We start from the raw sequence: 19934 nt of genomic DNA on the forward strand, positions 1-19934 counted from the left end.
TGATGACAGGTTGTCCTTTCTTATGAGTCAATGGTATAAGTGATAAAATAAAAACCACATGCCTTTCATCCACTTCAAAAATTAACTACTAAGCTAGTTATGTAAAAATGTTGTTTTGCTCACAGGGAACTTATAATAATCTATTAAAATAGCTATAGCATAAGAGTGAGCAATAATAAGTCAAAGGATGGCTTCAGCAAACATATTATGAAGAATTTGAGAGTAAAATCAATTTCAGAAGAGGAAGGGTAATGGTAAAGTAATAAAAAGCCCCAAAGAGTAGTTACATGTCTGAATTAGGCCTTGAAGGAGCTTCAAATGAACAAGGCAAGTAGTGGAAAGGAATAGAGGGGATAGGTAAAGGAAAACAAAGAGACATGAATTGAATAGGTACAGGAGAAAAAAGGAAGAAAAGTATTTTTATATGATAGGAAAACAGATTATCTGAGAGAAAGTAGTTTGAGATAAATCTGAAATACAGGTTAAAATAAGACACTGAACTATATCAGGCATTTATACTTTAAGAAACCATCAAAAGTTTTTTAGAATGTTTCATATCGAAGTAATTCATTAGAAAAATTACTCTGGCATTGGTGCAGGTATAAAAAATAGACAGGATTGAAATGAATTGGATAACTTAAATCTAGAGCATAATCTAACAAATCTGGCTAAAACGCTTGTTTCTTTTTTTTTCAATTACACATCACTTCCAAATCATGTTACCCTAAATAAAGTAGCCATTGTATAACTAAGCCAGAGATCACTTCAAGAATCACAGAGAGGATATAAGTATTATCTCACTGACATACCCTGGAAACTAAGGCATAGGTCTCCTACTTATCCTTTTTCTTCCCCATTACCTTCATTTGTAAGTACATATTCCACACCCCTATCCAGTCAAGTCATCCCCTGAAAGTGGAAAGAAGGAAGGAAGAAGGAAAAGGGAGAAAGAGACATCGAAGAAACAAATATGCAAAGAGGGAAGGGAGAAGGGGCAGAAAAGCAGAGGAACAGAAGGGCAGAGAGACAAAGGGAAGGAGAAATATTTGCTAAGACCAGTCATATTCCACACCAAGAGTTCCCAAACTGAAATTCCTCTCTTCTTCCCAAGCAAAAAAAAATATATATATATATATATATATATACACACACACAATTACCTACAGTGTTTTGTCCCTTCAACTTAAAGCAACACATATCTGTGACTGGGTGACTTCAATAAAAGCATGGAAATAATGAGTACTAAAAGTTATGGTAAAATATGTATGAGAATTAAAGAACTAAAGGAGGCAATGCTCCTCAGTTCACATAGTTGCCCCACAACTAAACAACATGTCTATTTCCTTTAAAAAATAAAAAAGAAGGGGCAGCTGGGTAGCTCAGTGGATTGAGAGCTAGACCTAGAGACAGGAGGTCCTAGGTTCAAATCTGGCCTCAGACACTTCCCAGCTGTGTGACCCTGGGCAAGTCATTTGACCCCCATTGCCTAGCCCTTACCACTCTTCTGCCTTGGAGCCAATACACAGTATTGACTCCAAGACAGAAGGTAAGGGTTTTTCACAAATAAATAAATGAATGAATGAATGAATAAATAGATAAATAAATAGATAAATAGAATAAATTAATAGATAAATTAAAAAGAACTAAAAACTATCAACAAAGACATATACTATACCTCAATTATCATTACTCAGACAAATAGTTTTATTGCACCTAAACTGTGCAAGGTACTGGCAATAAAATTATGAAGAAAAAAAATGCCTATTCACAAGGAACTTACATTCTAACAGAACACACACCAAGCACAGATATAACAGCTATAGAACACTAATAAGTACAAACACATAGAAAATAATATAGGGTAATTCCAAAGATATAGTATCTTCCTAAAGACAAGTATAAAAGCTAACTACTGAGCTTCACTGTAAAGGGACAGACTGATTCCATAAAAAAAAAGTGAAGCTTATATTTTCAGATAGGAAAAGCTTATCCTTGAATCCTCAATATACAATCAGACCACTAACTTGTTAGAGCCAATGTAAAAATCATCACAGTGCAAAAAGAAAATGAATTTAAATAAAAATAAAAGATACACAGTCAGAACTAGTTCTGGACTGTTTTAAAATGGGACATTGGGGGTGGGTGCGGGGGGTGGGGGGGCAGCTGGGTAGCTCAGTGGATTGAGAGTCAGGACTAGAGATGGGAGGTCCTAGGTTCAAATCTGGTCTCAGACACTTCCCAGCTGTGTGACCCTGGGCAAGTCACTTAATCCCCATTGCCTAGCCCTTACCAACCTTCTGCCTTAGAGCCAATACACCCAGAAGGTAAGGGTTTAAAAAAAGGGGGGGAGGGGGGAAGACATGGAAGGAAGGATAAACATGTCAACTAGAATAACAAAGATTTATTTAAAATAATTTAAATTACCAATATTTCCCAGTGTATTCTTTTATCTTACTCTTTATTATGTTGAATAATCCCTTATACTAAAAAAATTTTTAAAGATATTAAGTAAAATTTTAAGTAAGGATTGCCACAATCAGCAAACCAGCCTGATATTATCTTACATGTTCCACATACTCAGTTGCCCATCTTTGCATAGCTGTTATTTGAGGGCCCTATCAGGACATTAAAATTATTGTATTATTGAACTTCATTAATATTCCATTGCAGTCGCATTCTCCAATTTATTTATTCAACCTAAGTAGAGGGATATTTACTTGATCTCCACTATACACCTACCATAAAAAGGATTACTAAAAATACTTCAATGTGTATCTGGCCTTTCTTTTCCTTATTGATCTTCTTGAGGCATGTGCCAAGCAGTGTAATATGTAGGTCAAAGGGCCACATTTTAGTAAAATGCAAAGTAGAACTTGAAATCATTTTGCACAACAACTAGATCAATTCACAATTCCCAGAAACAATGCATTAGCACTTCTTTCTTTCTACAGATCCTTGATAAGGGCAAGGAGCATTAACACTTTAAATTATCACATAAAGTAAAAAACAAGTACCTAAGAAACATCCTGTTATTTGACAAAAACCCTTCCCAAACAACAAAATTCCTGAAAATCACAATGGTCCAAATATAATTCAACGATTTCCTCAGATAAATAAGAATAAAATAAGGACAAAAGACTGAAAGGATTGGGGAAAGCATAAATTTCACTCATATCTAAAACACTGACCTAGGGGAAAAAAAAAGATCAAGGCACAAAAAATATTTAAGTACTGCTATGCTACCTTAATGCTATGGCCCAAAAGGGCCCAGACACTCCATTTCACAGAATCATTTAAAACTGCCCATATCTCTTTAAAACAATAGTGCAAGAAGAAAACAGAAAACAAACAAACAAACAAACAAACTTGTTTGATTGTTGTTATCTCCTACAACCAAAATAACTCCGTAAAATCAAAGTAAAAATCCAGGCCTGCCATTCTTCAATAGTGTAAACATATAGAAAGGAAAAATTCAAGTATAAGAAGCCACAGTCAAAATCACACACGACTTAGCGTTTATCAACATAAAGAAGCAAAGAGTTTGGATTTGATGCTCCAAAAGACAGAAACTGACAGCCAAGAATAACTTACCCAGAAAAACTGAGCATAAACTTTAAGGGAGAAAATAGACCTTTAATAAAAAGGAGGACCTTCTGAAGTATTCCTAAGAACAGAACTCCACAGAAATAACAAAATTCAATCATAGGAATTAAAAAACATGAATGATGTGAATTTTAAAACTACTCCACCCTACTCAGACTGTACTTTAGAAGATCTGATTTAGCTATTTCCTGATTAGTAATAATGGAGATACTTGGTTTAAGAGAATCCAGTCTTGGGAACTATACATTTCTCCACCCTACTCAGTTTAACAAGGTCAGGAATGCCTGCACCATATTCAAAGATTTAATTATTAGAGGAAATGGCCTTCAACACACATTGGCAGAAAAAGCAGACAGACCCCTGGGCTGTCCTAAGTCAAGCTAAACTATCATTGGTACAGATGAGACACAGGAAAGTGACGTAAAACCGGCTATATAAGGAACATCACTGGCTCTCTTCCCCCTCGTTCCCTGGAGAGGCAACTCTGGCTGGCAGCATACTAGGTGTTCTGACATCTTGGAGTGGTGGCAGTTATTTGTCTGGGTTTGGCAGTGAGTTTGCCCTTGAGCTGATTCAAGTTCGGGCATCTTGGTTGAACCTTTTTGGAGTTCAGGTTGATTCCTTTCTCCTTCACACTCCAAAATCTTACTTTCTAGATCTCCTAATCTTCCCACCCAGTACTAGCCAGGCGAAAATCCTACTCCCTTTCCTTCTTCCTTCTTCTATATCAATTAAGTCACCATAAAATTTCCAGCTGATTTGGGTATTTTATTAATTGGGATTTTCCCTGGCGACCAATTAAATTTAGATTTTTAAGTCACACCACTAAAATTATCTTTGCAATGATCAAAAGGGACTAAAATGGGAAAATGACACATTTGTTCACCCCAAACCCTGTCATCATCAAGGGTCATAGAGGAAGTCTAAACAAAGCCTAAAGAGTGATTCTGCTACATCTTGATTTTAGGAGACGAATGGAGAGGTCAAGAAAAATATATTAGAGAGAAGAGGGAAATGAGGGTAAGGGAAACAATTTCTAATCAGGACAAACAAGTAGATGCAAAAGGAGAAGTTTGGGGGGATAAAAAGATTGAGACAACTTCTCTTTAAACTCAACTGGTCAGATGGAAGAATATCTAGCCAAGTATGTTTGCGCATGCGCACACACACACACCTGCTAAATAAAAATATATGATTTTTTTTTAAACTAATAAAATAAGTGGCAGCTAGGTGGCTCAGTGGATAGAGAGCCAGGCCTGGAGAAAGAAAGTCTTGCATTCAAATTTACACTTAACCCCAACTGCCATGTCCCTACTACTCTTCTGCCTTGGAACCAATACTTAGTATTGATTCTAAAACAAAAAGTATGGGTTTAAAAAAATCAACAAAAATTTTACAAATGAACTGTTAATTTATATAGTAAAAGAATTCTTTACAAATTTCTAAGCTACTGCCACAATACAAATATGGTATTTTTAAGAGGACAAATTAAGTTTATAATGTTAATACAGACTAATTATATACATTTTTTAAAGAAAGCAAAGTTTTTAATCTTGATATTTAAATTATTCCCAACAAACATAATCTTACTATGGAAAAAAGGGAGAGAGAAAGCAGAAGAAGAAAACTATAAATTAATATCCTTAATGAATATAGATAAATAAAATATCAGCAAGTACACTAATGGAAAGCATTACAGACAGTGACCATTGAATTACAGATTGAATTACACCATTAATGCAGGATTAGAAAAATATTAAGAAAACTAAATGATGACTAACTGATTATATGAGTAACAGTAACATTATTTTGTCAACATATTCTCAAAAGGATTGATAAAATCCAACACACATTTCTGATTTTTTAAAATTAGCCACTAGATAGAAGAAAAAGTGAACTTATTCTTAACATAGCAAATTATGTCTAAAATTAAGAGGAAACAATCCAAATGTCAGAAAAAAGTAAGAAGCTTTTCCAATAGTGTCAGGTGGGAAAAGCAAGGATGTTCACTGTCAATTGCAGTATTTAGTATAGTGTTAAAAATGCTTGATGCTAGAAGAGTTAATAGGAAAAAGAAACTGATGCAGTAACTACACCAAAAAAACCCCAAGAAACAAAAGTGTCAAGTTCATAGAAACAAATTCAACAAAGTTGCAAGAAATAAAATAAATCCACATAAGTCACCATCATTGCAGAATGTTACTAATAAAACTCAGCAGAAAATCCATTTTAAATAATTATTTAATTTAAACATTTAAAATATCTTTAATCCTCTCCACCAAGTAATACCTAGAAACAAAAGAACAGACTGTTAACAAAATTGCCCTGTCTTTTTCCTTTTGTGCTAGCATTTTCTTTCATTCTATCACCTTAATATGATATTCTCTCATACTCTTTGACATGATAGCCCAGGATTAAAAAGAAAAATAAGCCTTATACCCAATTTACACTTTTATACATATTCTTTGCCACCATTATTCTACTGCCTTTGAGGTTCACATCCATCTAAATACAGTTCTTGAAAAAGATTCTAATAACAGTTATCTAACAATCCTCAAGTCACTGAGTGGGGAGAAAGCTCTACCAATTATAGTAGAGGGTAGTAGCAGACACAACCTAACCAAATATAATCAATAAGTTTTGGTGGTTCATTATACTCAGAATAAAATACAATCTCCATTTGAAATATAATCTGGAAACTTTAAATGCCAAACTGATTTCATTATATTCCCCTTGATGTAATTTTAAAGTTCACCTTACATGATATTATCTCCTACATTCAGGTCATTGCATAGTTTACTACTCATATGTGAACTGCTCTCTTTCTACTCCTAAAACACTAGCTCCATTTAAAACCCATCCCACTACTTAAGTACAGAAGGTCCCTACTGATGCCTCCTAATCATGAGGATTTACATAAAAAAGTATATATGTCTATTTGTATACATGCTATTTTGAGCCTTTAGAAAATAAATTCTGTGAAGGCAAATACTTCCTTTCTCCTTTGTATTCCTTTTCTGGCACACAACAGGCAGTGAATAAATGTTTCTTAAATTGAATACAATTATAGTATCTATCAAACTCAACAAAACTAGGCATTAAGCAATAAATTTATCTGCTCATTTATCATAATATGCTATACATAATCTTGTTAAAGTTATTTTCTTTCTAATAAAATTTTCTTTGAGGCCTGGAGAAAGGCAAGTTTTAGATATGTGTACCAAAGGAACATAACTTCTTTCCTATAATCTAAAACCTTTACTACAAGTTCTACTCAGATCTGTCTCACTGTTAAATAGAAGCAACTGAGGCTGCAAAGTATGAGCACTAGGAGACCCCTATCTATCAAGAAAGGCTTTGAGCACAGATATATTACATTACTGAAGTATTAAGGCCAGCCTACTTAGATTCAGAGTTTTGTGACCAGAAGACAGAAAGACAGAAAGAAGACCAGAAGACAGATAGGAAAGTAGGTGAAAAAGGAAAGGAAAAAAGTTACACTAACAGAAACTCACAAAAACACACAAATTCATGCCTTACAAAGGCTTAGAGAACTGTGAAAAATCAAAGTTGAAGAACCCAATCTGATAAAAATCACAGATTTTTCTAAAGTAAAAATCTAACAATTGATAATGATTACATTTATTAGTTCCTAAATTTTGTAATGTGAATGGAAAAAAAGTAAACACATTTAGTGGCAGTCTTAATTTATTACCTGTTTCAACGGTGTTTTCTGTTTCTGCTGTCTCCAACCCATCCATACTATCATCATCCTCAACTGCAGTTCTTCCTCTGTTTCGAGGCCTATAAATGAAACAAAACACTTCATTAAATTATGATGCAACTTTATAGTTACTTGTACTATGACTAACATAAAAGTTAAAAGAATGTAAAGCCAGAGACAGTTTCTCAAAAATTAAATCCAAATTACTTCTCAGAAGGTGATCAGTTTGCTTGCTTTAAATACAGAAGTTTAAATAAATTTGTGTTCCCCAAAGCCTTGTCAGAATAGCATGCTTTTATGCCATAAAAAATTCTCTGAATAATTCTGTATGTAGCAACAAATTGTAATGAACTGCAATAGTGCTAATATAATAAGCATTAACTTAAATCATGAAAAGGCAATAGAAAAGAATTTCAAAATTATATAAAGGTGAAATTGTTACATATATACTAAATCTCTATATTATTTAAAATGTCAAAATAACATGCACAACAATTTGAAAAAATTTGAAAAACAATGTCTCTAAGAGGAACACTCATTCTGTTTTGAAGCTTTGAAGAGATGGAAGAAAAAGGAGGGGGAAATGATTATATTAGTGTAAAAAAGGGGAAAGAATGCTATTTCTCATATTTGGGTTATGTGGAAAGAGTATGCCAACATGGAGGAAAGGGTCAACAGGAATGGACATTTAATTATTAATCTCATTCTTACTTAAACTGTATAATGGCAAGTTAAACATATCCAAGAAGTTAGGTGAAGAATGTAACAAATAGGGGGAAAGCAGCAAAAGGAGAATGGAATTAACAGGGAGGATAGCACTAGGAAGAAAAAAGTTGCAAGGTAAAGGAACTTTAAAATCCTGAAAGAGGAACTAAAAGCATATGAGTGGGAACCAAAAACAAGAATCTAGGTTGCCTTAAATGGCCATTATTACAATAAGGAAAGGGCTAAATAGCCAAAGAAATTATTTTAGAGAATTCTAGATAGTATGAGGTTTACAAAATGCAAAAAACAGACACAGAATGAAGTGACCAGAACCAAGAGAACAGATATAAAAGGACAATGATGCAAAGAAAACACAACAAAAAAAAAATTCTGATTTTACTATAACGAACCATAACCTACCACAATTCCAATGATAAATGCAAGCTGGACTACAAACAGAAAAGATGGAAAAAGATATAAACTTGATTTAGCTAGTTCAATAGAGCACTAGAACTAGAGTAAGCAGGCTTCTGTGTGGCGACCCTCATCAAGTTATTTAACTTCTTAATATTTATAATGCATTTTGTAAACCTTAAAATACTACAGAAATGCTGGCTATTGTTTTTTATTATTGATTTTGTTTATCTGTTAACAGATTTTTCTGCCTATTGTTTTTTAAATGAAGGAGGGGGGACCGGAAGGAAAGGGAGATTTTAAAAGGAATCCTGCAAAAAAAAAAATTAAAACATGCTTATATAAATGAAAAAGAAATTTAGAGAGGAACACAGACAAGTGGTACAGTTTTGAGAATGACATGTGGTACTGTACTTGACTATGCATGCACGCATATATATATATATATATATGTGTATATTATATATTTCATTTATTTTAATTCTGATACCTCTTGCAGTATACCATTAGTAATTTTGTGGCTTTAACCACATTGCTACAATTAACATTTCCTGTAACATTTCCCCCACTAAATACTATTGCCCCCTCAATCAGATATGATAACCAACATTCTGTTCCTTAAGTACCTGTCTTTCTGTTTCAAGGATTTGTATTTCAAAGTGTCATAGAAGGTTGGTTATGACAATTCCTCAAAAGTTCTGCTTCTTTAATATTTCCACTCATACTACAACAGTTGTCTTTTACACACCACCAACAGAATCAAATGTTTCTTTCACTCTCTAACAGTTCGTACAAATTTTCCTATGTATATCTGAATTATTCAGTCATTATTTCTTATTATTCTAGAATACATCATTATGCCTTCATTTCAGTTTGTTCAGCCATTCACTTATTTAATGGACACACACTTTGCTTCCAGGATGATCATTTAACACACCAAAACATAACATTTTTTAGGACAATAAAGAATTGCAAACCAAGAGGACATTGACTGAATTGGGAATAGTTAAACAAAGTGTGTTAGTACATGTGTAATGGAATATTACTCTGCTCCGAGAAATAATGTGATAAATACAGAGAAACACACAAAACTCTGAAACAGAATGAAATAAAACAAATCCAGGAAAACAATATATACAATAACTAGTCATATAAATGAAAGTATCACACCTAGAAAAACATCAAATGTGCATGTAAGAAAAGTATAAAGATCAGGAATAACTGAAAATAAGGAACATCGGTGGACTGAGAGCCAAGACTAGAGAAACAGAGGGTCCTGGGTTCAAATCTAGCCTCAGAAACTTCCTAGCACAGTGACCCTGGCCAACTTATTTAACTCCAGTTGCCTATTACTACTCTTCTGCCTTGGAACTGATATTTAAAACAGAAGGAAAGAGTTGTTTGGGGGTTTTTTAAGACTCAGAATTTACAAATATAAGTGGACACTCCCCAAATCAAGTGGAGGATAAAATTGGGAGGATGAAGCACTGAACATTGTTTTTGGTCAATACTTGTGTTGATTTTTTTTTGCCTCTATAAAAATATTCTGTTATATGGCATGGCTCTCTAGAAATGAGATATGAGGAATAATTGCAGTGTATTTTTCTCAAATACCATTTCTATAAAAACTTATTTTTAAAAATTATATAATCATAGAATTAATGCTAAAATGAATTTAGTTCAATTCTCCTCATTTCACAAATTTCACAAAAGCACCCAGAGAGTACGTTGACCGTGGTCAAACAGGTAATTAGCTTCAGATTAAAACCTTGGTATTCTTAACTCCAAACATAATTCTCTTTCTACTATACCTTGATTTCTCAGAATTAAAACAAATGAAGAGAATTAAAACAAAAATTAAGTCACAAAAATATACTAGGTAAAGACCAAATAGTAAATGGGTCAACAAATAAATCATATAATTAATATATCACTAAAGTTAATAGCAATCTAACAACACAAAAAAATTCATGCAGTTTATCTTCTAAAGTGATTTTTTTAACTTAAGAAATAACATTTGAGAAAACATAAAATGATATAAAATGCCTACTGGAACTAAGTATATAACTTTAAAACACAGAAAATGAACAAATTAGAAACTTTTAAAATTCTTTTTCCCAGACCAAAAATGGGAGAGGGGGGAAATTTTAAGGCTAATGATAACCATTATATACAACCCAAGACAGAGAAGGAAAAGCAAAAATTCAATCACAAATTACATGTAAGATTATACACCCAGGAAAACAGAAAATGCAAAAGTAAGTGATCAACAAAAATATAAGATCTCCCAAAATAAACTTTCTCAATGAATGAGGAGGTAGGAGGGAGCAGATTTTTAACTGAAAATAAAATAAAACAATTTTAAAAATAAACAAGACATCCTGCTGCTCTTACTCTGAGGGACTAGTTTTAATTTTACAGAGAGGTAAAGGCCATATATATTCTAAGTTTCTTCTCATTTCTATGCCTCAAACTCCTAATTATCCTTCCTATTTTATATCCAAGGAAAAGGTAACCCTTTTGGGGCTCTTTATGTCAATCTTTATTCTCTTAACTACTGGTTGCTAATCTGCTGCTTTCCAAATTTTTCACTTTCTCCATCCTTAAAAATCCTCACTTAGGGGGCAGCTGGGTAGCTCAGTGGATTGAGAGCCAGGCCTAGAGAGGGGAGGTCCTAGGTTCAAATCTGGCCTCAGACACTTCCCAGCTGTGTGACCCTGGGCAAGTCACTTGACCCCCATTGCCTAGCCCTTACCACTCTTCTGCCTTGGAGCCAATACACAGTATTGACTCCAAGACAAAAGGTAAGGGTTAATAAAAAAAAATAAAATTTAATTTAAAAATCCTCACTTAGTGTTTTGCATGATAATGCAGGTATGACCCAGATCAAATTGTTTACCACCACCTAGTGAGTGGAGGGAGAGAGGGAGATGATTTGGTTCTTACAATTTCAGAAAACATAAGTTGAAAAATATTATTACATGTAATTGAGAAAATAAAATATCTCTTAATTTTTTTAAAACTCTCTGGATAGCAAAATGGCTCAAGCAGGCCTGGAGACAGAAAATCCTGGATTCAAATCTAGCCTCAGATACTTCCTAGCTATGTGACTCTAGACAAGTCACTTAACCCAACTTGCCTGGCTCTTACCATTCTACTGCTTATTATCAATTCTAAAACAGAAGGTTTATTAATAAAAACAACAACAAAAAAAAACTTCAATTCATACTGTCTCCTCAAATTAACATCCTATATGGCTCCTCTTCTCTTTAGACAAAATCCAGAAAAACCTTTTAATCTCACTGCCTCTAAGAGATCTTACTTGCAACCCCTATCACTTTCCTAATTATATTTTTCATCTTTTCTACTTGTCTTATTTGGACACTACTTTTTAGTCATTCCTTTTTTTTCTTTAAACCCTTACCTTCCGTCTTAGAATCAATGCTGTGTATTGGTTCTAAGGCAGAAGAGTGGTATGGGTTAGGCAATGGAGGTTAAGTGACTTGCCCAGGGTCACACAGCTAGGAAGTATCTGAGGCCATATTTGAATCCAGAACCTCCCATCTCTGAGCCTGATTCTCAATCCACTGAACCACCCAGCTGCCCCCCTGTCATTACTTTTTAAACATCCATTCCCCATTACCTAATCTTAGGTGAATTCCAAGGATAACTAGATGGTGCAGGGAATAGAACACTGGACCCAGACTGAGCAAGAACTGAGTTCTAATATGACCTCAGAAACTTTACTAGCTGTGTGATCCTGTTCAAGTTACTTAACCTCCTTTTGCCTTAATCCACCAGAAAAGGAAATGGTAAAATATCCCAGTATCATTGCCAAGAAAACTCCACAGGCAATAACAATGGGCTAAAGTCCACAGCAACACTCCAATAAGAGTCCAATATGCCTGAATAAGTGAGCATGCTATTAGTTCTTTATCATCTTTTCTGAATGAATTCATCAGCCATCAACCAATTTCTCAAACCCACATGTTTAACATTCACTTTCCCCTGAGGTATAGTACTACCAACTGTCTATTGAACATTTCCATCTCAATGTCCCAAAGGCAACTCCATTCACTATGTCCAAAACACAAATCATGAGATGATATTCTTTCATCTAAATTTCTAATACCATCCCATCCCACTACTCCTACTACCTTCCTTTTTTGTCAGATGGCTTCTTGGTACCCAGATTCATAAGCTCTAATCACCCTCAACTTTTACAGAAAATCAAATGGGGTATATCTGGCAGTTGTCCAGCACCTTAGATCTTTTTTGAGGACCAAGTATTATACCATATGTAATGCTCTAAAAGATTACAATCATCCCAAAGACAAAATTATATGTGTTAAAACATTTTTAAAAGAGCTGATAGTCACACTACATTCCATGTCCTTACCAAATTCATGTTTAGAGCCTTCAGAAAAGTAGGCAAACAGGCTCTTGGAATGTAAAGTTTAAGAACATGTAAGAAATTTAACACTTTTTTTCTGTTCATTGTAAAACAAACTTTATTGGTGCTTTTAGAAAGAACTAAGTGAAGAAAAAGGCAAAGACACATCAGTATCATTAATTTCTAGCTGGCAATGAAATAATAAAACACTATCAATATATTAAAAATAGCACATTATGAGTAAGTTGGATTACATCAGTAATGCCTCAGTTGAACTATCCTAATAACAAGGAAACAAAAAAAATCATGTAATTATATCAATAGCTGCAAAAGTGTTTTTCTTTTTGTAATTCTTAGCTTTCATCTTAAAATTAATATTAAGAATTAATTCCAAGGCAGAATGTTATAAGAGGTAGACTACTCAGGTTATGTGATCCACCCAAGATCAAAATGCTAAGAAATGTCAGAGGCCAAATTTGAACTCAGGATCTACTGACTCTAGGTCTGGCATTCTATCCATTGAGCCACCTAGATGCCCCCAATGAATACTTTTTCATTCATTAATACCCTTAGGAGTTAATTTCCCATCAAAACACCAAAAGCTAGTCATATGGCCATTGGAGAAAGGTTAAAAAAAACTCTTTCCAAGAAAATCAGGAATAAAGCAAAAATCTTCATTGGCATCACATTTATATTTTCATAGAATGTTAGCTAAAGCAGCAAAAGACAAATGAACTAGAAAACAAGCACAAGGAAAGGAAACAAAACTACTGAGACTTGAGGGTCTACTTATTCAATAACAAAGATGAACCATTTAGAAACAAACCACATATAAAGTAAGATCACAATAACCATAAGACATTCAATAAGATTAAATTCTGATACATATAACTTCAAGGTACATTTTCATCATAAAGACAGGAGGAATATAGAATAGAAATGCACAGGTAAGAGTTGTCTGAAGTGGGCAGGAAGAAGAAGGTGAAAGGGAAAAAAGAATGGAGTAAATGATCTCACATAAAAGTAGAAAGAGCTTTTACAATAGAGGGAAAGATAGGAGGGCTGTCAGATAATCCTTGAAAGAAAGTGTCTGTCTCTCTCCCCTCCCATTCACTCTTGGAATCAATTTGATACTATAAAGAAGCAAGAAGGGACATCAATAAGGAGTGAGGAGCTGACAAAAGGGAAGGTAAATTTGGGGAAACAATGGTAAGAAGCAAATCAGAAGAAGAGAAAGGATGAAAGGAGAAACAGAAAAGAACAGAGGGAAAAACAGGAAGGAAGGAAATACAGTTACTAAAAATTAACTAGTCTACTACTAACAATAAAAATACTACTACAAAAAAATAAACTAGTCTACTCATCAAATCTGGCCTCAGACACTTACTAGTTATGTGACCCTGGGCAAGTCACTTCACTTTGCCTCGGTTTCCTCAATTACAAAATGAGCTAGAGAAAGAAATGGCAAACCACACCAATATCTTTGCCAAGAAAATCTCAAATGGAGTCAGTCAGACATGACTGAAAAACTACTAAAACTCTTAATAGTTGATTATTAATAAATAAGGTACCCAATATAACCTAATATCTCTTTAGAAGCTATCTTCATAGATAACTAATAGAGTTTAATAATAACTTATGTTTATCTGTTTAGTGACAGGTTAATAATGTTAATAGGAAAATTCAATCTCATTCCGCTAAAAGAAATCACCACCACAACTAAACCTAACTTGAGCTAATTATTGAATAAGAAGATTCAAGTGTTCAATTTTTGAAATGAAAATTATATCACACATGCAAAACCCCCTGCTAGGCAAGGTGCTTTTTTCATTTTGTTTTAAAGCACTATTGGCTACTTATTCATAACACGAATAGTATTTCTTAATCATGTTAAAATAACAAATTTAGAGAAATAAATGCAACAAACTAAAGGACTAGGGACTATTCTCTGATAAATGGCGGGGGGGGGGGGGGGGGGGGGGGGAACACTTCAAAAAAATAATAGCAAAGAATTCAGGCCCACATAAAAAAACTGCTCCAAATCATAACAGAAAGAGAAACACACCAAAACAACTTTGAGGTTTCACCTTACACTCTATAAATTGGCAAAAATTATTACTTCCCTCCATGAACTAGTCTTTTAGCTAGAATATTTTAATTTCCAGGTTCTCACTCAGATTCCCTTTGGTCCAACTATAGGAAAAAGCATAAGCAAAGACACAGACTTAGCTGAGCAAACAAGAATGAATTACAGGAAAAGCAAGTTGGAAAAATAATAGGTAAAAAAATCACAAAAAAAACCTTAAATATCAGGCAAAGAAATTTGTACTTTCTTCAAAAAGCAATGAGGAATCAATGGAATTTTTAAAAGATAATTATATGAGTAGATGTTTGTATTATTATATTTTATATGGCATCTGTGTAAAGAAAGTGTAATAAAAGCAGGTTGTAAAAAATAAAGTAATAATAGAAGCAGGTTGAGCAGTTAAGAAGAAAATGCAATGATGATACAGAGTTGTGGCAGTAAAGTGATTTCCACGAAATCAAGTATTGCATTGTTGAACAAAAATGTTAGAGAAATAAAAATACTTGGCAAAAATCTGCCAAACTTCCACATCCAAGGTCCACCATAAGCCTTTCCCTGACACCTGAGCTGAGGAATATTAACACACAACTATCAAAAAAACATATCTTATAAAGTTATCTTTTCCATCATCCACTTTGTGCCTCAAGGGCATTCATCCACAAAACAGTTTCTTGGTTACCTACCTTTTAACATCTAGTAATTAAAGTTTGAGTAGTATTTCAGACTGCTCTGATAATCTACAAACACTTCTCAGTAAGCAAATGAGGTGGGGCTTGTTTTAGCTAGTAAACATCAAACTCTTCTAGACCTTTTCTGTCTAATTTTGGCTGCTTACATTTAAGATACTCTTCAAAGTTCCCAGATCATTGAAGGCAACAAGGTGGCCAAATTAGTATTTATGAAGGGTCTACTATGATTAGCATTTTGCAAAATGTAGGATACGATGACAATCTTAGAAAATGCTCAGTATTTTTATATTAACGAAAATAATTCAAGAACTTCATAAGACTTATAGAATGCATTTTGATATTCTAGTTAGGCTAATGAATGCATACAGTGAAAATTGATTCAAGATGAGCTATATTAAAACACTGTAAATTAAATCTTGTTAGCTATACTTCCATTCAGATTCCCAAGATTTCAGCATTAGAAGTTAGTTATCAGTAAACCACCATAATTGGTGCCTAAAGAAGAATACTTTCTGAACTTTCTGGAAGTAGAAATACAGAAGAAAAACATTTACTTGATCACATGGTTCGATGGGGATGTGATTGGGGATGTAAACGCTAAACAATCACTCTATTGCAAATATTAATATGGAAATAGGTCTTGATCAATGATACATGCAAAACCCAGTGAAATTGCTCCTTGGCTATGGGAGGAGGGAGAAGGGGAGGGAAAGAACACAAATCTCATAAACATGGGGAAATACTCTAAATTAATCAATTAAATAAATTAATTTTTTTTAAAAAGATGAATATTTTCTAAGTCAAGACCATCAAGTCTTCACAAGAACAGTTCTAGTGAAGGGAAACTCACTACCTCTAAGACAATATTTATGAATTTTAGACAGCCCTAATTGTTATTTTCCTTTTCTTTCAATCCAGCCAAGTCTCTCCTTAGGCAGAGTCATTATTCCATTCACTGCTCCCAGTTTGATTCTCTGGAACCAATAAGAGAACAAGTTCAAATTTAAATCCAAATCACTTAAAAAGTATCCATCACCTACTTTTGCAGTGGGGTTTAAAAGACAAAGTTAACCACTAATGTTAAGGAACTTGCATTCTACAGGATGAGGTGAAGGGGATAAATACAAAGTATATACAGAGAAATACAAAGTAACTTCAAGAGGGAAAATATTAATTAGGGAGGAAGAGAAGAGAAATCTATCAAGTCCTAGAGCATGAAGTACCACCTGTAAAAAGCTAAAGATTATACAAAGTACAAGAAGTCCTTAATCACTCTAAGACTGGGAATTTTGGTGACTAGACCCTGTTATTAACAATGCAGAGAAAGTTGTATAAAGGATGGATTTTGGGGTAGAGAGGTTTGTTTTGAACATGATCAGTCTCAGATGCCTATCAGGCATTCAAGTAGAGATTCTCATCAGGTAGGTTTGCTAATATGAGATCAGAAGTTTAGATGAGACCTAAGTCACCTAAAAAAACTGAGGCTATGCAAAACAATTACAAAAACAATAACTTACCCTTGACATCATAGTATACTGATGACCCTGTGTTCTCAGAGGCTATGTCAAGAAATAATAGACCTTTGAAAGTTCAAACATATTAAAACAAAAACCAACAGTGATTACCAATGTGTTTTTTCCTACAAAGCCCTTTCAAACAAACCAACCAAAAAAAGTTGTGAAACCTGGAGTAATTTCACACACTATTGGAAAAAGGCTTATTTAATATTTATTATAATAAAAACTAACTTTAGCTCAAAAACACTACAAATTAAAATTTACATTATATAATAATGCAAGATATAAAATTATATCCTGCCCATAATAATCATAAAAAAATCTAATTATGAACTTCACAATCTAATTATAAAGTAATTACAATTATTTTATGTGGGCCTTTTAAAAGAATTTTGAAAAGTGATCCAACAGAGGCAGTTAGCTAGATCAGTAGAAAGCTAGAGCTGAAGAAAGTAGGTCCTGAGTTCCTAGTTTCAGACAATTCCTAGCTGTGTGATTCTGGACAAGTCACTTAATCCCAACTACCCAGCCCTTAACATTCCTCTGTCTTGAAATCAATACTTAATATTGGTTCTAAAACAGAAAACCGAAGCAATCCAACAATGTCTCATATTATTCCCTTACTCATTATCTACAAAACTTGATAATAAGTTTTGTAAGAGTTCTTAAAGGGTGTGGTTGTAAATTATAATAATTAAAAATTAAACTATGAGGCTGTTAGTAGCTTTAACACTTTAGTTTAATTAAAATAGAGATAGTAAAAGAGGGAAATGTAGGAAGGAGGTAGAGAATTGCTTAGCTAAATACTCTAATTGCCGAGTCTGATGGAATCCAGCTCACCACTGACAAAGGCTCCCTCAGGTCCCAATCTCCATCCAGAAGTCTGTGGGGAGCATGAGCCTTTAGCAAGAGTCCCCAAAGTAAGTATCCCTCTTCAGGCCAAATCACCAAATCACCAGGAATCCAAATCCAAGGCCAAAATTGTCTCCAGCCAGAGTGTCATCAACCCACATTAGTCACCAAAGTAAAAGAGATTGAGTAGTCAATGGGCCCCACTTATATGCAGTTTTCTCCACCCATTAGCTCTCTCTCTCACATCCATGTCACACATCAGGAACCAATCATAGTTCCTTAATTTGTCTGACACTGCCCAGAGGTCTAGTGTTATATGTGGATTAAAGCATTAAGCACTTAATAAATATCTAATTTGATTTTCCCCAACAACTCCTGGAAGTACATGCTAATAATAAGTGCAAATAACACTTTCATTTTACAATTGCAGAAACTAAGGTAAACATAGGTTAAGTGACCTGCCTATGCTCGGCAATCTGCCATAACATCTACCTGCCTAAGTAACAAAACTAGACAATTAAACATAACAGCTTTATAACTGAAAATATGTTACTCAAGAAAAGAACTACATTTCCCGGGAAGCCCACCAAGTTCCTGTCATTATGTACTTCCTATAGACAAGGGATATTAGGCAATGATGTAGAAGGTCCCAGACTCTTTGGCATGATGACAGCAAGCTCAACCATGCATTCCTAAGTGATCCCTGTGTTTTTCAACACCCTCTTCAGGGGAGTATGTATAATTATTATTATTTTAAATTGCAAAGTTTAAATTCTTTTGCAGAATAATTTTAGGTTAAGAAACATACTACCTCTCCGAATCCAGAAAGTGAACTGTTTGGAGAAGGCACCATGAAGATGCCTCCAGACCACACAGTGCACCAGAAGATCCAGAGTGAACTTTAGGATGTGATGATTTGAATGCATTTGCTTTTGTATGTATACTCTTATGCCAAAGAGGTCTGCCCCCAACTGGCTTTTTGTCAATGCACCTAGCAATCATAGGTTTATTCTTTTCCCTTTTATCCCCAGATTACTGTAATTTAAAAGTTGATTATGTTAAGTGATCAAATTGGGGGAGTCTAGTCCCCCCAATTGATCATCAGGGGGTTACGTATAATTTAAAATCTGTTACCCTAAAAAAAGAACATTTTCCAGGAGCCCACTGACTGCATGTCATTATGTACTTCCTGTAGGCAAGGGATATTAGGCAGTGATGTAGAAGGTCCTGGCCTCTTTGGCATGAAGACAGAGAGCTTGGTGGCAGTGATAAGCAAAGCACAGGGATTTTAAATGGGTTTATCAGCCATGGGCAAATGTTCTTTATTTTGTATCCTCTTTATTCCTTTATTTCTAATGATCATTAATAAATCTCCTAAAATACAGTATTTTTATTATTGAGATCTATTAAAATTAAAATTTTTTACACAGCCTAATTATTGAAATGGGGAGCAATACAGGATTTGGCTACTGCAAATGTTTGTGATGGTCCAAGAGGCTTTCAAGATGACTTGTAATGGGTATGGCCAAAGAAAGTTTTCATGTAATCAGACATTTGCATTGCAATAAAGTAAACATTCCTACCAACTTAATATAATTACATTGTTGATGAGGTAAAAGGAAATAAGGTATCTAATTTGTGCAATGGACCCAAAGCAAATAAGGATATGCACATCTGACCATCCTTTAGGAATCAATCTGCACCCAAATGTCAAACCCTTTTGACAGTTTGAAAACAATTTGATAACAGATTAAGAAACTACAAACAAAGAATACGTAGAAACCATCAAAGTTTTACGTAATTATTGGACAAACATCAAAATCATTGTGTGCATAATTATGAGGGTTTCCAAATGCAGGCTAAACAAAATTACCATGCTTCAAATAAGTACATGCTTATTGTCACAGAACAAATGAAATAAATAAATGTGTATAACACTTATTACACTATT

The 19934-nt window shown here is 34.0% G+C and overlaps 1 protein-coding gene across 11 annotated transcripts in view; it reads right to left on the bottom strand.

The window, feature by feature from the left end:
• KMT2C (lysine methyltransferase 2C) overlaps positions 1–19934 on the bottom strand; it is a 337243-nt gene that overhangs the window by 274823 nt on the left and 42486 nt on the right. For all 11 annotated transcript variants that reach the window (XM_056799936.1, XM_056799944.1, XM_056799939.1 and 8 more), the window contains one exon: positions 7319–7407. In XM_056799936.1, the coding sequence (XP_056655914.1) occupies positions 7319–7407 (89 nt within the window). The remainder of the gene's footprint in view (positions 1–7318; positions 7408–19934) is intronic.

The sequence above is a fragment of the Monodelphis domestica genome, chromosome 5 (genome assembly GCF_027887165.1).
Source record: "Monodelphis domestica isolate mMonDom1 chromosome 5, mMonDom1.pri, whole genome shotgun sequence".
NCBI classification, from domain to species: domain Eukaryota; kingdom Metazoa; phylum Chordata; class Mammalia; order Didelphimorphia; family Didelphidae; genus Monodelphis; species Monodelphis domestica.